General features: G+C 44.7%; 3 protein-coding genes across 7 annotated transcripts in view; 2 read left to right on the top strand and 1 right to left on the bottom strand.

Annotated features, from left to right (window-relative positions):
* The first annotated feature begins 10 nt into the window (after positions 1 to 10).
* On the top strand, positions 11 to 4,073 carry mthfd2 (methylenetetrahydrofolate dehydrogenase (NADP+ dependent) 2, methenyltetrahydrofolate cyclohydrolase). Its single transcript, XM_084551644.1, has 8 exons — positions 11 to 222; positions 1,789 to 1,973; positions 2,099 to 2,221; positions 2,510 to 2,662; positions 2,752 to 2,859; positions 2,952 to 3,044; positions 3,151 to 3,276; positions 3,362 to 4,073. The coding sequence occupies exons 1-8, from the start codon at positions 143 to 145 to the stop codon at positions 3,508 to 3,510; spliced, it is 1,017 nt and encodes a 338-aa protein (XP_084407770.1). The 5' UTR covers positions 11 to 142; the 3' UTR covers positions 3,511 to 4,073.
* Positions 4,074 to 5,528: 1,455 nt separating this feature from the next.
* arl6ip4 (ADP-ribosylation factor-like 6 interacting protein 4) lies at positions 5,529 to 8,426 on the top strand. Its single transcript, XM_084551123.1, has 5 exons — positions 5,529 to 5,789; positions 5,876 to 6,211; positions 6,382 to 6,499; positions 6,583 to 6,652; positions 6,730 to 8,426. Exons 1-5 carry the CDS (start codon positions 5,612 to 5,614, stop codon positions 6,784 to 6,786), a joined length of 759 nt encoding a protein of 252 aa, XP_084407249.1. The 5' UTR covers positions 5,529 to 5,611; the 3' UTR covers positions 6,787 to 8,426.
* A 147-nt stretch (positions 8,427 to 8,573) lies between these two features.
* Positions 8,574 to 20,235, bottom strand: part of LOC311492739 (membrane-associated phosphatidylinositol transfer protein 2-like) — a 38,484-nt gene continuing 26,822 nt past the window's right edge. For 2 of the 5 annotated variants that reach the window (XM_084551118.1, XM_084551117.1), the window contains exons 8-25: positions 19,655 to 19,759; positions 19,510 to 19,574; positions 18,335 to 18,579; positions 17,936 to 18,125; positions 17,690 to 17,809; positions 17,383 to 17,597; positions 17,104 to 17,279; positions 16,727 to 16,897; positions 14,467 to 14,631; positions 13,287 to 13,577; positions 12,607 to 12,755; positions 12,385 to 12,501; positions 12,131 to 12,247; positions 11,863 to 12,011; positions 11,594 to 11,743; positions 11,302 to 11,482; positions 11,057 to 11,185; positions 8,574 to 10,934 (exon numbers count right to left, since the gene is read on the bottom strand). In XM_084551118.1, coding sequence (XP_084407244.1) covers positions 10,551 to 10,934; positions 11,057 to 11,185; positions 11,302 to 11,482; positions 11,594 to 11,743; positions 11,863 to 12,011; positions 12,131 to 12,247; positions 12,385 to 12,501; positions 12,607 to 12,755; positions 13,287 to 13,577; positions 14,467 to 14,631; positions 16,727 to 16,897; positions 17,104 to 17,279; positions 17,383 to 17,597; positions 17,690 to 17,809; positions 17,936 to 18,125; positions 18,335 to 18,579; positions 19,510 to 19,574; positions 19,655 to 19,759 — 3,119 coding nt within the window. In that variant the 3' untranslated portion in view covers positions 8,574 to 10,550. Of the gene's footprint in view, positions 10,935 to 11,056; positions 11,186 to 11,301; positions 11,483 to 11,593; positions 11,744 to 11,862; positions 12,012 to 12,130; positions 12,248 to 12,384; positions 12,502 to 12,606; positions 12,756 to 13,286; positions 13,578 to 14,466; positions 14,632 to 15,533; positions 15,687 to 16,726; positions 16,898 to 17,103; positions 17,280 to 17,382; positions 17,598 to 17,689; positions 17,810 to 17,935; positions 18,126 to 18,334; positions 18,580 to 19,196; positions 19,269 to 19,509; positions 19,575 to 19,654; positions 19,760 to 20,235 lie in introns of all 5 variants that reach the window. The other 3 variants (XM_084551121.1, XM_084551119.1, XM_084551120.1) reach the window with 2 other exon arrangements.

A 20,235-nucleotide genomic window follows, 5' to 3' on the forward strand; every position in this document is an offset into this window, starting at 1 on the left:
CTCTTCCTCCTTCGCAGACTCTCCCCTGTCAGCCCGGGCGGTCGTGTGTTTCGTAACCGGCGGTGGTGTCTCTCCTCTCCTCTCCTCTCCTCTCCTCTCCACCACCACCACCTCCTCCTCCTCCACCTCTCAGCCGGTCAGAATGGCAGCGGTCAGGACTCTCAGGAAACTGTGCCAACACACGCAGCACCAAGTCTGTAAACTGCACACGTCTGCCTCGAGGTGAGTCCACGGATCCACCATATGTATCTGCTGCATTAAAGTCAATTTGATAACGATATCGCGGGGGAAATGTACGTTAGAGGCTTTAGAAACCAGAAGGAAAAAAAGGACGCGTCTCGTCTCCTTTCTGCACACTTTCCCGCGCTATTTATCGTCGTTTCTTTGCGGGTGTGTGCCTGGTTTTAAACTGGGGGACTGTTTGATTTTTTTTGTGTTTTAACAGCACTAAATGTTCACAGTTGGTCACATTGTGTTGCGCCCCTGGCGGTACGCCGGTAACATTGCAGCAGAAGGCTGGATGATGAAATCAGTGTTGGTGCTTGCAGCCCTGTGGCTTCAGGAGCCGGGTTTCAGCTGGAGACCGAGGTGTTGGTTGGTGTGCACATAAGGAAAAGACATGCACATGAATTCCAGCCAGTGATTGCTGAATGTATTCAGGATAGTAAAAATAGGTTCATGCCGTGGGCAAACCGTCACCCATTAGTGGCATCACAGAGATGGCAAAATTTGCATCCCGTGCAGGTATTTATTGGGAACGTGCTGACGGCAGCATGACTGTAATGTAATGTAATGAACTAATGTCGCACACACGCCTATAAACCAAACCACTCGTGACTCTTGCACATGATATGCATGATCTACACATGATTTTATACTTGTTATAACCTTCCATCACAACATTACCATTATTTTACTCTGACGCAACAGCGAGACAGTTTTATTTACATACCTGTGGAACATATCTGCAAACCGAGCTGCACACCGAATATGTGCAGAATAATAAAAGTAATTTTAAATTTTGATAAGAGGTTTTGTGCTCAGTTTCAGGGCTTTGTATTTACATTTGCGTGGCGTCTAGTTTGAACAGTTTTCTCGACACATTGCCTTCGGGACCTGGTACACTGGCCCCAGGGTCTAACCCCATTCTTGAAACTTTTCTGTGAGGTTTAATTAGGTTTGGCAGAAGAACAGCAACGGTTACGTCACTGTTGACGGCTCATTGCTCTTCAGTTATTAGCCATTTCTTTCTGTTTGTTGTTATATAACCGAGAGCCATCTTCGTGCTTTTGAAATTCGGACAGAGCAGTAGGGCAGCAATGTGGACAGTAATAAATACAGCACATGACTTTTAACAGCCGTGCACAGCTGACCAAATGAGTGGATGTTTGTAAAAACAAAAGATGCTTCTTTTGCTCGTGTCTACTAATTTTCTATAGCCTCAGCTGATGCTCATACAGTCGGGCTCTGTCAGGTGGAGACGTGCTGCGTCTAATTTTAGAGGCTAAGACTGGTGCTTGTTCAGGTCGCATGGTTGTCAGTTATTACAGGTTTCTGGTGTCAAAGGAATCTGTTCAACTGAGGTCAAATGGACCAGGTCAGCAGAGAATTGGATTAGCACTGTAAACATAATTCAAATGGTCACGTGTGAGCTAAATGTAGATTAGTTTACACAGTTAAATCTTTTTGGCTTGTGATTATTTTAAGTTAGACTTTTTTATTTTAAATAAAACTTTCTCGGCACATACATTTATTGATATTGATGTAACTGATCTCATTGTTTCTCAGGCAAGAGGCGGTGGTCATCTCAGGAAGGAAACTAGCGCGGCAGATTCGGGAGGAGGCCCGGGCCGATGTGGAGAAATGGGTTGTAGCCGGCCACAGGAGACCGCATCTGAGTGTGATTCTGGTAGGAGACAACCCGGCCAGTCACTCCTACGTCCTGAACAAGACACGAGCTGCAGCCGATGTCGGTATGTGTAAGAAAAAACAAACACGTTTCTCATACGTGCAACCACAAAATTATCCTGCAGTGCCGAACCAACGGGCAAATATTTGCTAGCGTGTTGAGTCGTTTTCTCACTTCGACCTCCCACAGGAATCTCGAGTGAGACGATCCTCAAGCATTCAGACATCAGTGAGGAGGAGTTGCTGGACTTGATCTACAAACTCAACACAGACCATCGTGTGGACGGCCTGCTGGTCCAGCTGCCTCTGCCAGGTACGGAGAAGTTGCAATGAGTTAAATGAGTGTAAAGAATTGTGCATCTGCGGAGAAGTTTCATGGCACAGTTTGTGCTTTTGGCAAAAACAAACAAACTGAAAGTATGAGTGTTGGCAGCACATACGTTGGAGCACAAACTGCCCACCTGCACGATGTCTCTCTTTTCTTTACTGTTGCGGATAAACACAGATATCAACTTTATTAAGTTGTATTAGTGAACTTTTTTTTAGATTCCAGTTGGAGTCTCATTGTCCTCACTGTAACTTGTCTTTTGCTTTCTGACAGACCACATCGATGAGCGCGCCATCTGCAACGCAGTTTCCCCTACGAAGGACGTGGATGGCTTCCACGTAGTTAATGTGGGCCGCATGTGCCTGGATCAGTCCACCATGCTCCCCGCCACTCCCTGGGGAGTCTTTGAAATTATTAAACGCACAGGTAACAAAAATGACCAGTGACCTCCTCTCAGGATTGAAATGCTGTGGAAATAAGTGTCTGAGTTAAGTTTCTAAAATGTGCCTGTACAGGCATTCCTACTCTTGGGAAGAATGTCGTGGTTGCAGGACGCTCCAAGAATGTGGGCATGCCTATCGCCATGCTTCTGCACACAGACGGCCGTCACGAGAGGCCCGGAGGTATATATATATATATGCACATGTGTAGGCATGCATGACTGTATGCATGAGACACTCCACGTATGCTTACAGACTCTTCCGTTGTGTTGCAGGTGATGCCACGGTCACCATTTCTCATCGTTACACTCCAAAGGATCAGCTTCGTCAACACACTCAGATTGCTGATATCATTGTGGCTGCTGCAGGTTTGTTTCAACTGTGACTGAATTGTTTACATGTGACCTTTATTATTTGAGTAGATTACATTATCTCTGTTGTCTAACCTAACTCTGTGTGTTACTGAACTACCAGGGATTCCAAACCTGATAACAGCGGACATGATCAAAGAGGGAGCGGCCGTGATTGACGTTGGAATAAACCGAGTGCAGGACCCCGTCACGGGAAAGAGCAGACTGGTTGGAGATGTGGATTTTGAAGGTAAGTTCGTGAGGTTGAGGTGATCATATTCATGCTGGGATGCACACGGGTGTTTTGTAACATCACGCTTTCTGTCCGCATTCAGGCGTGAGACAGAAGGCAGGATTCATCACCCCGGTTCCTGGAGGTGTTGGACCCATGACTGTGGCGATGCTCATGAAGAACACTATCAAAGCGGCCAAGAACGTCCTGCTGTTTCCCCCAGAGAGGATCCGCATGGCTGCTGCGTCCTAATAGGCCAGAGCATATCCCAGTTACAGTGACACATTCCACCCCTCAACACTACCACCCTCCCCCGATTTTATACTTGGAGCAACTTGACAAACTCCCCTTGCACACGGGAGTGGAAAGACGACAGCTGTAAGGCTATCAATCTGCTGTTAATCTGCTGTCATCTTTAACCTTTCCTAACTTCAAGCCCAGCCATGTTTCAGACTGTTACACTCACTCATGCAGCTGCTTGTCTTATGTAACAGGGATCTCAGTATTTATCAATAGCAACATTTCTTCTGAGTGGATTTTAAGGAAGCTGGAGAGATTGCTTTATTTATTGCTACACTAACACAATGTTTAAACATGGCGAATGATGACAAGTGACAGTATTTAACTTTAAGCTGAGAAGTTTAAAGCAGGGCAACTGAGGCCTGCCTCTTGTGTTTCTTGCAGTTAGTTTAGCCTCAAGAATATTAAGGGCTAACATCGTCAGGAACAAGTGTGCTTTTCAGTATACAAGCTTTAAAGATTCACAATTGCCTTTGTAAAAACTTTGAAATAAATACTACAACTATGTTCTCACATCAGTGCTTTCTGTGCTCACTGAATATTTTGAATCATATCAAAACATGGGAATGGGATAATGATATAAATTATATAAAGTGATTAGTGTGGCCGGAGTATCGCGCTGAGAACACACTTTGTTTCAGTGGTTTTGGGGACAGGCCTTCATCCTCCGCACACAAAAGACCTGCTGACCCCTTTGATTATTTTGCCTTCCTTTGAATTTCCTTTTGTTACGTCCTCAAGCTGAGCTAGAGGAATAGGACTGTAACTGTTCATGACAAATCGGAGGAGATTGGGTGAACCATTTTAACACATTACTTAGTCACTGAACAAAAATAAAGCGTAAGAAGGTATCCGGAACAGCCATGGCCAAAACAACAAACAAACAACAAAAACACCCCAGTCTCTAGGAGGAACAAAAAAAAAAACCTAGAGCTGGCAGCCCAGGAGTCACGGCCAAATAGAAAAAAGGGTAAACAAAAGTGGTAGCTCTCCCCTACGAGCTCCTACTGGCAGTCTGCAACACATACAACGAAAAGAGACGCTGGGTTTACACAGCGAGTAAGGAGTCTTTACCACTGAATAATCTCCACGTTAAAGGATAGCCAAATAGAAAACAAACACTCTACACGTGTGCAGTAAACCACAAAATAACCTTGAGGTCAAGAAATGCAGGACCACAATCCATTTATACCCCAGTGGAGAGTCCTGTTTGGTTGCAGCAGATCAGGTAGCACCAAAGATTCTTTATGGGAGGAGCAGGTACCAGTGGCAGTTCTCTAGAAAAGGAAAAGAAAACACAAATTAATTTAGCATCCTCATGCAGGAGGTAGGAGTAGTTTTTGGTTAAGTGAGCTCCATGGATGACCTATTGTAACCGGTAGTAAGGTTTGTTTGGGTCTGTCAAGTTAGTAGATTTTGTTTCATCTTTTTAGCCTGAGGAGCTTTCCCCATTTGGACATTTGCCAGTGACAAAAAAATCAGACTAGAAATTAGTTTGAAAATTCATTCAGGAAACATTTATTCTTTATGATATGATGTGTCTATTTTATTTTCATTAGCCACTGGATGAAACTACACAATAAGTGGAAAATGAGCAATTACGTCCACCATAAGCCAGTAGAAAAATGCTGGTTATGTATTTAACTCTCTGCAATAATAATTATAATAATAATAATAATAATAATATATTAAAAATATAATTTTTAAAAACACTCTGAAGAGGCCAGTCAGCACAATTGCTACATTTATGTTCACATTTTAAGTAAAAAGTAAAAAGTAAAAATCTAATAATTACAATTAAGTCTGTAAATGTTAATATATTGTTATTTTTTATTATTCTATCGCGTTTTTATTTAGTCATTCAAGCCGTCTTTATGTGTTGAGAAAAACCAAAGTAGGAACTAGGAACCTTTGTCAAGGCACAATGCCGGCGGAAGAAAATTAAGAACGAACATATTTCCGTAAACGAAACCGTCTGACCGTCTGTATCTAAGATCCAAGTCCTTACGCAGTCACTACGTTGTCTCATCTTTAAACAAGTTGTTCTTTAGACATGGGCCGCAGCAGATCACCACACAGAGCTGGCGGAGACAAAAAAGAAGAGAAGAAGAAGAAGAAACGGAGACGATCTTCCTCCTCTACCTCTTCCTCCTCCTCGTCGTCGTCCTCATCCAGCAGCAGCAGCAGGAGTCGCAGCAGATCGTCTAAGAAAGCTCCACGCAGGAGCCAAGGTTGTTCTACTTTAATGAAAGCAAACATAAAAGAAAGTCTTGTTATCAAAAAAGCCTGTTAATCACCCCACCTGATCCCCCTCCAGATGAGAAGACACACAAGAAAAGGCGAAGAAGTCGCTCCTCCTCTTCATCGTCCACCTCTTCATCCTCGTCGTCCTCGTCCTCGTCCAGCGGCGAGAAGTCAAAGAAGAAGAGCAGCAAAGCCAAGAAGAAGAAGCGGAAGAAGGAAAAGGCGAAGCTGAAGAAGCAGAAGAAGAAGGAGGAGAAGAAGAAGAAGAAGAAGCTGAAGAAGAAAGAGGAGAAGCAGCTGAAGAAGAAGAAAGCAGAGATGCAGCTGCCCTCGAGTCCGACAGAGAAACCACCTCCATCTTGCCTGGAGGTGTGGCAGAGCGATGAGGGGGCGGTGGAGCTGGGGCCAGGTGAGACATTAGACATGTACACTGTGGTCCTAAACGGATGGACGTGGTCAGCAACAATACTCAGATAGAGAGGCTGTGGCATTTAAACAGTTTGAACTAAGGTGTCTCAATAGAAGCAATTTAATTTCCAAAGTTACATTCAACACTTTATGCTCTGCCTTCCTTTGCAGTCATGACAGACGAGCAGAAGGCCCGGCTCGCCACTAAGAGGCCTCTCACCAAAGAGGAGTACGAGGCCAGGCAGAGTGTCATCCGCAGGGTGGTGGACCCCGAAACGGGACGGACAAGGTGAGACACAGTGCTGCAGGGAGGTGAATTTAAAGCAACAATCCACGTGCTCTATTAAGATTTGTTTTTCTGCTTCCTTCTAGACTGGTGAGAGGAGAGGGCGAGATCATAGAGGAGATAGTCAGCCGAGAGAAACACAAGGATATCAACAAGGTAAAAAGCGTCTGCAACTCTGTGTGATGAACATGCTGTTACATACTGTGTAGTTAACACTTGATTTCATCCCGTAGCAATCTACCAAGGGAGACGGCAATGCCTTCCAGAGAAAACTGGGACTCAACAAGTAGAAGATATCTCCCTCAGCGCTCAGGATGTGGGCACAGCTTCACTACGCTGACGCAACCTTCTTGGAGAAGAGTTTTCCTGAAGCTGCTGAAACCTTGTCAGAATTGAACAGACTGCATTTTCTATCAAAGATCTGCCTTTCTGATTGAACTGTGCGTTAGTGAAGGTACAAAATAACAGTGACGTGTCCTCGTGATCTGCGACAGGTAAAAATCTTCTATGCAGATCAGGAAAGAATTTAGGTGTTGAGTCAACTGTGGCTTGCACCTCCTCCACTGCACAATGTCCACTGTACAATGTTTGCACCGATTTCAGATAAATGTCATATTTGGGAGTCACGCCTGCAAACATTCAACTGGTTTCTTCACTCGATAACGGGTACGTTGCGTAACGGCTACGTCAAAGTAAACCACAAAGCTCGTTCATGTGTTCGGTGTCCTGCGCGACTCACCTTTACCATTGTTTAATTTTTGTTCTTGAAATAAATCTTGTTTTTTTTTTTTGTGGACTGATCCCACAAGAGTAAAGTTTGCGTTAACTTCCTGTTTCTGAACACTTCCTCTTCTTTCACAGTAAACACAATCGACAATAATTAAGCTTGAAGCACGGAGCGGGTCAGAAGAAAGACCAAGTTACTAAGTTGTTCTTTATATGTTCTTTATACACTGTACATAAAAACACAAGGGAATGGATAAAATAAAGTTATCCAAAACCTACAAGATACACACCCTGTACAGTTAAAATATTTTCCAAGCATGATTTTTTTCCCATTAATGATTTATATATATATAAATATATATATATGTACAGCCTATGTGTGTTAACTGTTGATGAAACAGTTGTGGCGTTGCATTAACAGAGCTTTAGACAGCGACAGATTGCCTAATGTTGGTGAGTTACATCAAACAGGATTCTCCCTTGTATATTTCCTTTAAGAGTTAAACAAACCAAAGCCTTTTTAGGAAAATATGGCCTTTTCCCGTTTCCACAAAGTGAGGTCTACACGAACAGTCAATCCTCCTTTCGTGTAGCCGGTTCAGGGCGCGAGCAGGGTTCGTTCTCGGACTGGAAACACCATGGTCCATGTAAGGCAGAAAGGGGAAATGTAAGGCCTCTGGTAATGTGTGTGTCAGAAGCAGAATCGAAGCGATTGTCTGCCCAGAGGTATCCAAACTTTACATTCTCTAGATTTTAATGTCCAGGCTGTTCAGACCAGGGGAGTATGGTTCAGTAGTTCCCAGCGTTGCGTGTCCTTCCCTTTTCGAATCGCTCCCAATGCACAAACAGCCGTTCTCTAACCAGCAGCTTTTGTAAGAGTTATGGCTTCAAGCCGAATCTTGACAAGATCAAAATGCAGAGGGACGCTAAAACAGTGTTATTTACACCACATTTCACCAGGAGGAACAGTCATGACTCAGAGGTCATGGGTACCTTTGAACTAGGATGTCGAATTACTGTATGTAGTCTACCCACAATGAAATGTGCAGTGGACAAAATATAAGAATCACATCTCAGAGTAACACAATACAACAGCACCACGATCTGGAGCCTCCAAAAGGACCATTAAGCCCGTACAGGACGTGAACATTATATCCTTCTTAAAGGCCGGTTTTACTGCAGAGATGTCGTATTGAACAGCTTTAATTTTAGCTGAATGTACCTAATAATCTGGCAGCTATAGTTAAATGTTAAATGGGTTCGTCTGCAGGCCCGGGCGCCCTGGAATGGAAACATCACAACAAAAAGTCTGAGGATGTCTTTCCTCAGGAGAAGACTGCAGTATCCCATATCAGGTCAGTGGCACTTTATTTTGAGAAATCTCTGCGTTGTAAAAACAAAACAAAACAAAAAAATGGAACCTGTGCGTTTGGATTGAGCCGAGACACGTGGAGATACCCCCTGCAATTTGACGTCCGCAGAATATGTGCCTGTTCAACTGATTGTCAATGCACTGTGACGTTTTCCCCAACAGTCTGTCTGTTTGATCAGGTGGTGCGGTTAAGTAATATTGCACGTTTCCCTTTACATTTGAGCCCATATTGGTCCATTGCAGTCAGATCTGCACACGCCTATTAGAGGGACAAAGAAACTTCATCTGAATTAATATATCACAAAAGATTTTACCCATTTTAGAAATCAATGGCCGACAGCATAAAGTACGTCTTAGCTCCGCGTTCCTCCTCTTGACAGCGTATTGTACAGAAATTTACAATTTGCACAATTTCTTTCCTCTAAAGCAGAACTCAGAGAGACAACTTAACCTAAGTAGGATTATCTATGAGCACATTCAACGCCTCATGTACAGCGTAGGGATCGCCAGAGAGAGAAGCCACGTCCCCAAAATCTCCAAAATAGTTAATAACAAACATACAATATATGACACAAGATATCAGTTCGGTTGGTGCGACTCTGGTGATCGGCAAGATAAAATAATAATAAAAATGCAATACTGTGCCAGGCAAAGACCTCTGAGGTTTGGCTGCTGAAACTTAACTTCGAAGAAATTACACGACAGAGCTAAAAGAATCTTAAAACACAGTTTGTTCACAAAATCAATACATTTTTAAAATATCTATCATCTTAAATAACAATAATTATAATCACCATCATCATCATCATCATCAACCAATAAAGTATATCCTGAATGAGTTGGTGTTTACCCCCAGAGTAAAGAAGACACTTGAAACTGGTCTTCCGTGGACCAGATACCAGATCTGCACTGTAATGTTAACAATTATGTACAAGCCTTGTTCAGGCGTTCAACTACATACTTACACCTTCTATTCCATTTTTACACAAGAGACGCAAGTCATTTCCTCTCTGCCCGCGTATATCATTCTAAAATGTTCACTTTGGCACATTAATCGTACAGCAGTTGGGCGTTTCCCTCTAGCCGAGTCATTTGTCATTTATTCAGTAAGGTACAGCAGCATCAGTGTGGTGTGACGTGGTGAAAATGCTAGAAAAAGCCCAGAAAACAGTTTCAGTTGCAACTGTAGTTAAAGGGTAAGTTCGCAGTTTGCCTCTTGTGACGCTTGGATGATTCATTTGTGTCTCCGGGCCGACTAGAAAACAAGCTCGACTGGACTGTTTGGTTAACCGCATCTAGTCCATGGCGTCTGTGAGGTTTATGCAACGAGCGGTAGCTCTTGATCGGATCGTCACGACTCACCAAAACACTGTTCTGTATTGGTGATGAATTACTGCAAACTCTGCTCTCAGACCAGACCTTACCTGATTATCACATGAAACTGACACACTGTGGATTTAAAACTACTATACACAAAGTTTGACTCTGCTGTAATTGTTGTGCTTAGATTGGCCACATTAGTCAGTTACAGTGCGTTATCAGTGCGACCCGACACGAGCTGCCTGTAACTACTTTGTGTCGTTTAAAACTGAATACAGTCCGGGGGGTGCTTTGACATGTAACCACCTCCTTGTATTCAAGACTGATAAATATTTACTTAAACAGTAGAAACGCTCTGGATCCCTACAATGTTAGCTATATCTGGTTGTGTGCATGTTCCTGTTTCAGGAGGATGCTTCTTGAAATACCTGTTTTGAGTTTTATAATATAGCCACAGCCTCTGTTCATAAATATATATGTGTTGGATGTGACAGGTGTTCGTTTCATAAAGAGTTGTCTGTAGCACCGGATTTTCACTGTGGTATTTACTCATCTGGTGAAAGCCAACTGTTTCTCTTTATGTCAATACAGATAGTAAGTCACTGTCCTGAAGGTACGCTCACATTGTCTCTAATCTCACTTAGGGCTGAAAACTCCCGGCTCCAGCTTGGTGCTGCTGCTGCGGCCCCAGCAGCTCGCTGTGATGCTCATGCTGCGCTGGGTCGCTCCCGAGGTGTGGCTGTGAGTGCGCTCCAGCCGCTCCCGTTCCAGCCGCTCGCTGTCCGACTGGCTCTGCGTGCGCTCCGGCCTGCTGTGGATGCTGCCCGTCGGGGAGCTGGGGGCCGGCTGAGAGGAGATGGTGCGCAGCAGGTGGTTCCTCTTCCTCAGGAAGTCGCTGTTCGCGCCCAAGCCGAAGCTGCCTTTACGCAGCACCATGCGCGCGGTGCTGGACTTGGCCGGCCGAGAGCGGTGGTTGTACTCCAGCTGGGACAAGTGAGCTGCATATCCTTCTGTGATGAACTGTCGAGATGTATGAATAGTAAATTCATGACACACGGCTTTGGGCATGTACTTTAGCGTTTTTGAAGTGTAATAATGAATTATTCACATGAGAAAACACCATATTTTGGTCAAAATGATACCTGGCACTGGTGCTGCATCTTCTTAGAGGGTCTGCCGACAATGTATATTTGTGAAGGAGGGAGGCCTATGGAGGTGTAGACTGAGATGTCTTTAGTTGATCCATAGCCGGCGAAAATCTTCATTTGAGCCTGGAATTAGTCAAATAACAAAGAGAACTGATGTGCACCAGACAGAAAAAGGAAATATTTTTCTCAAAGTAGCACATGCATTGTTGTTTTCATCCCCCACTCTCAGTCTGACTGACCTCTGCCAGGGACTTGAGGAAGTTAGCCTTGTGCCTGAGCGGGTCGTGGACCAGGCCATCGCAGAAGGACACGATGCCATGAGGGAAGTTGTGCTGAGACAACCAAGCCACCACCCGCTGCTTCTGCATATCTGGACGTCCAGTCACATAGATGATCAGATAGCCTAGATCCTGCCAGTGTCTGCGTTCAGAAGAAACAGTAGAGTGTGCAAGAAGACATGAGTAACACATGGTTATGAATTTCTAACCGAAAGGAATCGTAGAAAACAAGAGAGGAAGAGCATTCAAGTACCTGACAACGTCCACAGCTCCTGCCCGCACTTTTGGATCGCTGCCCATGATTGACACGCTGGCGGCAAATGAACCATCTATGCTGAATACCACAAACTCTGTGCCGCGTGGAATCACTGTCAGGTAGCTGTCTGCAAACGTGTGGTCACCCCTGAGGAATCAAACAAGAGGGTGAGAAACCTTCCTGGACGTACAGAATGTTTCAATAATCAGATAAACTGAGGCATAATGGTAGTTTTTGCTACTGTTAAAGTCACAAGATCATCTCACCTTACAACCATTTTAACTGGGTAGACTCCAATGCCCAGACGCTTGTCCTCTGGGATGATAAAAGAGACACGGCCGCTGCTGTTAGTCACCTCTGTGTTGTAGTACACCCATTCTCCTGATGGAGGCTGGGTCATGATGTGGAGGTCGACCTGCGCAGGATTTAAAAAAAAACAAAACAACTTTCAGTACAAGAAATGAGCAGAAACACAAATGGCACAAGGATCGCTACCATCAGTGTTGCTGTAAGCGATAATTTCAGTGTGTTCACCTTCTCCCCGGCCAAAGTGACCATGTCAAGGGGGCCGTACATGAAGCGACCTGTCACAACCTGCTGGTTGTCTTCAGTGAACACGGCGTCGTTCACCCGGTGGTTCGCCGTCACATTCTGGCAAATGAGAGAAAGAAAGTTTGTGTCTGTTTAACTGAACAAAAAATGAGTTACTGGTGCTCTGCATTTTTCTTTTTTTGTTGAAACTTAAAGAAAGACATGTTCCAGTTTTAAAGCCAGACTGTTGGCATTACCCTGATCTTGACATGAGTCCTCTTGCGGAGCCACTTTTCTCGAGGCTTAGAGGGCGTGAACTCGGACACTTCTTTCCCATCAAGCTCCAGAATGCTTGAGTTTTCGTGCCTCATGACCTGCGGAGGACATTTCAGTGATTCATTCAGAATATTTGAAGAACCTTCAAGGCTGCAGGTTACATATTAACAGGCCGCACAGTGTGGCAGGTATTGTTTGCTTACCTGCCTCAGGAGAAAAGACACTACATCAGTGGACTCCCAGTACGATGCGTGGAAGAGGTGCGGCAAAGCCACCGTTGGGAAAGCAGTCAGAGCATCGGGGCAGTACAGGGCAAAGTCCAGCCGCTTTGTGCCCCACCAACGCGCTGCAACTGCGATGGGAATGGAGTTAATGGGGTGCAGAGGAGTAAGATGAAACTGTAAGAGTCACTGTGAGTCATGTGATGCCACTCAAAGGTGTAACACCCCTGAAGCTAAAGCAAAAAGTTGATTTAAGTCTTGAACAACAATCTCCACCAATCCCAGAAGATCTCCAGCTACAGGAAGGAAAGGAAGGAGTTCGTATTTGTTATTTTCAGGAAAATCAAGCACTGAATTCAGGCAAGAAATGAAGATAGTTAGAACTGATCTGTGATTATTCGAGCTGAAGATGGTTATTAGTGTTAGTGTGTACGTGAAAAGAGGTTATGGATTTGGAAAGAGGGGGCAAGGTCTAGAATTATACACTAATCCTCATCGGTGCAAGTGATCAAATTTGAAACGATTCAAGTAAAGGGGAGGAAAGGATTCTTTCCTGAAGAGCAGTGTTGAGTATCTGGATTGTGACACAGTATAGAGCAGCACAAAGAAAAGACCTGTAGCCTCATTGTGATTTTTAGTAGTCCCCTCCCTTAGAAAAATACCTTGGTCCACTTCAGCCTGGGAGTCCAGCGAGACCAGATCAGATATAGCACAGTCCAGCCCCGCTGATGGACAGTTCTCGTACTGGCCAGGGGGACTTAAACTTTCACTAGAGTCTGTCTCCAGATCCAGCTCTGCCGCTAGATATGCATCAGGAGATCCTGGGGCCTGCCCAGCCTCTGCTTTCCTACCGTACTTAGGAGGCATTTTCAGGAAGAATTTGTTTTGTGATGATAGGGCGAGTTGGGACAAAAGACTGAACTTTCTGGATTGGTTACCCTGGCATGATTTGGCTAGGGGGGAAAAAACAAAGAGAAAGAAACCACATGATGACATGGAAAAATACTCATATGAGACAGGTTATGACAGTTAAACTTGAACGGTGAACGTCTGAGCTGAAAAACAATTGTTAGCAACAGGTAATGTAATTGGTCAGTGGGATGCCGTTGAAGATCTTCTGATGCTCTGCGGGAGCAGAAATATATCTTAATTAGATTATGTGCATTTCATCAGGGTGGCACTGAAAGTGGAAATACAGCAGCTTTCAGAAAAGTAACGTGAAGTACAAAAATATGTTCCGAAATCCAGAGTGAAAAAGTGAGGGAGGGAGAAGGGATGTTGGAGGACAATCAAACAAAGAGGAAACAGATTACTTTCATCTCCGCAAACACTGTAATAGGGAGGGGACAATGCAGGAATGTCTGAGGGAGGCAGGTGTTTACATGCATTGCAACATTAGATAAATGCAGCACTCATTGCATTTACATTTAGACAGTGGGTAAGAGTAAGACAGACAGTGGAAAGTGGCACTAAGCTTGCTCCTCCTCAGGACTCTGATCTTATAAGCACTTGAGTTTCGATAGGAAATGCACAAAGCACCTTTCTTGAGTGTCCCTACGATACTGGTGTTAGGTCTGGCAAAGCAGAAGTAGCAAAAGGCGCAGGGTTTTCTTGTGTACCTGGCTGACTAGAATGCTTCATCTGGAGTGGAGGTTGTGTGTAGAGTCTGAGTAACGGGAGTTTGAGAGAAAGAGAAGATGATGTAGGAGCGTTTAAAAGAGAAACTGGGTAGATAAATAAATAAAAGAAGTTGGCCTGAAAGCAAGAGAAAGTGGGAGAATGACTAGAGCATTGTTTGTGTGAGTGGAGAAAGAGAGACTGGTTGATACTGAGAGCACTTACTGTTGGCTATGTTGGTGGCAGTGTAACTGTCTGCCATTCCTGAGACCTGGCTCGCAATGCTGACCTCACTGGCCCTCCGCTGGCCCCGGGAGAAGGGGACCGTTACGGGGGATGAGGGGTACGAACTGTCCATGAAGACACCACCATGAGACTGAACAACATCCGCTATTGAGCCCAAACAAGGAGATCCCATTAGACAGAGACACAGGTAAGGGGTACTCACAGTGATGGGAGGGAGGGGGGTGTGCGGGTTAAGGCGGCAGGAGAGAAATGTGACAGCAGGCACCATGGTGTCAGAGGACATGTGGGACCACAGGCCAGCCACATGGTGGCCAAGGTCAGATTTCTTTAACCGACCAACATATGACCAGCATATGAATACACAAAACACTTAGTGAATGTAAAATCACAAATGTCCACATCTGTTACAGCCATTCCCGTGAGTTAGTATCTCACACTGAGGTGATTTTTATCTAACAGCAGAGAAATATCGTGTTAAAAAAAATCATTTAATAATGAAATAGTGCTGGAGACTTTATAAATTAATTAAATGACCTCTGACCATTATCACAAAGGAGAAACACAGATCACAGTGTATTCAGGATGTAAAGAAAGCGCTCCATGTCCACCGCACAGACACAACATCACAAGCAGCACGATGTTCACATCAAACCTTTTGTCTGAAATTCACACGATAGCAGAAATACCCTCCGGTCACATCAATAGTCTGCTTCAAAACCACAGCACAAACACAAAGGCATGTGCGCACGCAACACGACACGAGTATGCAGCAGCACAAGAAGACCTGGTGACACAAGCGATGCTGAGCAGATCTTTAAGTATTCCCATGGTCGGATGTAATAATTTGTTTTCATGTCTCAACAAAATCTCAGTCGATTCAAATGAGTTCAGTTTTTGACTTTTCAAACATCTGCGGCAGAAGTTCTCTGAGAAATATTAAAAATCTGAGCATCTCGGACGTGACAGCAAGAAGAACAAAGAGACACCAGACGAGACAAGAGAAGAAGGGTCAGGACGGATGTAGGTGAATGGGAGAGGCTACACACACTCCATAGTGGCGGGTGTGGCTTTGAGGAAGCCCTCCTGCCAGTTTAGCACAGGCACAGGGATGCAGGTCTCACTGATGGTCTCCTGACAGCGAAGGGACAGGGGAGGCCCACTGTCAAGTAGCAGCTGAGTGTTGCTCTGGACTGTCTCCACTACAGAGGAAGGGGTGGGGGTGGGGGGGAGTGGAGGGGCAGGCGGGGCAGAAGTCAGGGGTGGTTTTAGAAGAAGAGCACCGGGTGTGTAGATATGGGGAAAAGGAGGACAGGAGAGGAAAAAGGAAAGAAGACAAGGAAGACACAAAAACATATGAAGCAAGAACAACTGAACATGAGACAAGAAAGAGTCAAGCCCTTAGTGGAGCCCACTTCTTTTGGACCACAACTGTTCCTCGGTCATGATAGGATCCTACCACCCTGCTCTAAGACTGGAAATGGGCTGTAATCTACAAATATTAAAATCTCTTGCACTTTCTCGTCTTAAAAATGGACTTGAATTGTCTTTTAAAACTCTATTGCTACTGAAAACATGAATTAGTAAGAGAAGGTAGGCCTGAGGATAGTCAGTGACAGCTCCTCTAATCAAGAGGTTAACATATCCTTAATTCTTCTACAGACTATTAACCCTTAAGCACAATTTAATAAGCATCCTGAATAAATAGTGGAAGATATGTGCCGTATTTTAACTAAATAAAGCTAATTTCTCTTCTTTTTCTTTGAGAGCCATAGACATTTATATGGGTAGGGCAGGATGGGGCTCTAAGGGTTACTCCATTATAATGAGCAGTCCAAACAGAAACCACCAGCAGGACTATGACCACATTTAGATGAATAAACGGCTTTCCAGAAGACGCTGAAGCACAAACAGTAGAAAAATGTTTCATTTTTCTTTGAGACAGTGTTTACTCTGTGGATGAACTCTTAATGTCCCGCTAAGGCACGTGCTATCTATGGCATGCTTCCACAGGAAACAGGACAGTGGTTTTACAGCCAGTATCTGAAGCGTCAGCTGACGTGGTCTTAAGGAGAAATTAAACAGCCGGTTCGATACGGGGAGTTTTGCATTTGTGTCTGTGCTTGTGAATCCAACTATAAGAACAAAAAACTGAATCAAAAACTTTTTTTTTTTTTTTTTTTTTTTAACTAGAATAACACTGATGAGGCTTTTATATACGTCACCAGTGCAAAGAACTCACCCAGCAGGGCAGAGTTTCCATCCCCCAGGGGAAAGCGTTGGTAACGGGGCACGTTGAAGGGAGGGAGGAGGTGAAATTTCCTCTCCAGCAGAGGCTCCAGGCGGGACGCTGAGGGATCGGCTGGATGGAACAGGTTATAGACCTGCTGGCAGGCTGGCCGCAGCTGGGCCACTAGAGGGGGATATCAAATCAAAGACATGAGAAAGGGTCCACCTGAGAAGATGGGAGTGTTGTGCAACAACAGCTTCTTTAGATCTCAATCTGAAAAGCATATGAGGTATGCGAGTAATCACCAGATATAGTTACGGGACATGTCTTATGATAACCTGCCACTACCTGACTTGCTCTACTACTTTTTGCAACATGAAGTAGCTTACCATCCAGCATCGGAATGACAGTCTTTCTAAGGGCGAGCACCAAGCCCAGCGGAGAGCCGAAGAGGAAAAAGTCGGACACCTCAAACTCAAACTTCCCCAGGGAGCCTCCATCCAGCATGGTGCTGCTGCTCGACCTGCGTGAGGCCGCGTCGTTTCGCAAGACACTGGAGTGCAAGCTGGAAGGACGGCACAAAGTCATTTCCTCGTGTAGAGCTAAAATTAAATCACATTCTGAAAGTACATGAAAGCAGGACTGAGATTTTTTACGATCCCACACACCTGGTCAGGAACGCCTGGTGTTGTTTAATTGTGTCCAGTTCGTAGGTGGAGGAGTCACTTCTCTTGCGTGGCAGTTGCCTTTTGGTGTCGTCGCCTGCGCTGGTACGAGGGATATCAATGTTACTGCGGCTGAGGTGGCGGCTGCCTTCCAAGTTTGGAGATACTGATCCATGTCCGCTGTTGATTATGATGCCGGGAGAGAGGAGGTCTTGGTCCTGGTCCAAGAGCAATTCATAAAAATTAGTTACAAAAACCTACAATAAAAAAAGGATCTTTTATAACAAGTTAAAACGCTCACAACTCTTACCTGTACACTGATGACACTGCCCCTGCGACTGCTGTTCTGGCTTTCATTTACTGTCTGATTGGTGCTGCACAGAGCATCAAACCCCAAGATTCCTCCCACACAGTCCCCGATGAGACATACCTAGAAGATTAAATAAAATATTGATGCACACTGCGGTCAAGGCACTTTCTCCAACAGAGTTCAAAAAAGATCCACCAAAATCTCAATATGTGAGCATTCAAGATATTTGACAAGGTAGTAACGGACCTGGCCAGAGAAGGCAGCCCCATCCAGAGACTTCAGAAAGTCGGCATACACCTGGTTGGCTCGGACAATGACAGTGGCAACAGCGTCCTGGTACTGTGGAGAAGAGGTGGCCAGGAGGGGCAGAGCTGCCAGCGGGATGTGGTCCTGGCTGCTAGACAGACAACCCTCATCGTAGCTGTAAGGGTTCAGGCTGTCACAGAACACAACAAATTGCTAAATTAAGTGATGTATAGAGTTTTAAGTCCAAGGCAACAATGGAGGAGTCTGAAGAACTAAACACAGGAAGTCGTTCACCTGGATCATATTCAAACAGTCGACAAACATAAACCTTCAATCGTTACACATATTTCTTGGAGCCTGCAGAAAAACAAATGTGTGTGCGTGTGTGTGTCCTCTTACTTGGACACTAGAGAGAATGCCTCAGCACAGATGGCAGGGCAGGGCACCAGGCGGATGGCGATGCGTCCCAGCGCAGCGGGGTAGTGAACACGCATGACTGTGTCGAAAGCCGTGCTGATCGTGTTGACGTCGGCCTGCTTGCTGTTCTGGTCTCCTCCGCCCGTATCCAGGATGTTGCCTCCATGCAGGACCAATATCAGCACATGGATCTTGGAAGGCTGCAGACCCTGCTGGGACGAGTTCTCCTGAAAGCAGCGAATTGAAAGAAAAGTGATGGACTGGAACATCGCACTTGGAGAGTGTTCAATTAATGGCTTGTTTACTTGATAAGCATGGCCACAGACTGAAAACGTGACAAAAGAAAATCACAGATAAAGAATAATGCCATTGACATTGGGCATCAAATCGCTGTTTTCAAATTTGTATTTTAAGGCTTGTGACTATTTGCGTCCATCTCGTGAAACACGGACCACACAGCAAACTTCTTTTCACAACCACAGAGGGGTGGAGGACCATGAAGGGAAACAGAACAGAGCCAACCGCCACCTGGGACAAACTGTTCAGCTGACAGCAAACAACAACCATGCTTCCGGAGGACAAGTCACATTAAATGGCACAGCACAATGTGTAGTTTGGTCTTTTCCAAAACTTCACATTTCCTCAGACGCAATATATATACACTCAACGCCGGCTGTTAAGAACAAGGGAGTTGAACAGAGGGTGGTGAGGTTGAGGAGTACACACGGATTTGGGCAAGGAAAAGGGCAGGGGCAGTAAGTACTGGGTTTGTCCGGGCAGATCTGGCAGGTCTTTGGGTAACTATGGTACCCCACAGTGCACTGGGGCCAAAATGTTTACTTACTGACTGGTGCCTTGTTACCATGATGGTGGGAATGGGAGAGCTATCGGGTTGGCCGCTAAGAGAGCCACGCATCTGAACACAAGAGGACAGAGAGGCTCAGGGACAAACAGCCCTTCTCTTATCCTCCAAACATTAAAGCCTGTTATAAAATCGTTCATAATGACAGCTAAACTTAATTTGGATACTGAAGGGAAATGGTTTAATGCTTTGCAGATGGCTTTTGAGGAACAGTCATTTCGGACATGGAGCTGCATCAGAACAGGATGTTAGAGCCGTGTTTTGTACATGCACGCCCAGCGTCGGACACACATACCTCATCTAGTCTTTCCTCTATGGCTGCGCTCTCGTAATCCACGGTCATTTCCTTGAACAGCTCACCTGAAAACACACACAAACACACATATTTGACAGACACACTGTCGATAACGAAGTGCCAGCACACGGTCGTCGAGTCATACCAGGGGTTTCCTCCGTGTCAGCAGCTTCAATCTTGTCCATGAGGTCATTGGAGTTCCACTTGGCAATTTCCTTCGGGAACACCTCCTCGCCATCTGACAGATCCTCTGCAAGGGAAAACACATGACAAGTCCTCATCAGCTAAAGCACATTTGCCATTATGGGGTTACAAATTTGTCATTAAACTGACAGTTACTGTAGAAATAAACAAAAATAAGGAAAGCTTGTCAAGGTTTTCACAAGATACTGTCAATCAGCTGCTACATAGATTATTTACTACATCATGTAAAGCCTTATTCAACACTGGCCATCAAGTGTGTATTATGCTTGGTGTATACGTATATGCTGGAGGACAGAGGCGGTGTGGTTTTATTACAATTTAAAAAAGAAAAATCACTAAATTATAAACCTGCAAAGAAGTTGTTTGATTCATCTAAATATGCATCCATTCACTGACATTAATCTGTGATTTAAAAAGATGATTTGGGACCAAAAGCTGATCCTTTTCATCTTATCATTTCTCCTCTGGGAGTTATGAATTTAAAATGTAATGTACGAATCATGCAACTCCATTTACGTCCAC

This window comes from Chelon labrosus (genome assembly GCF_963514085.1).
Source record: "Chelon labrosus genome assembly, chromosome: 9".
Lineage (NCBI taxonomy): Eukaryota > Metazoa > Chordata > Actinopteri > Mugiliformes > Mugilidae > Chelon > Chelon labrosus.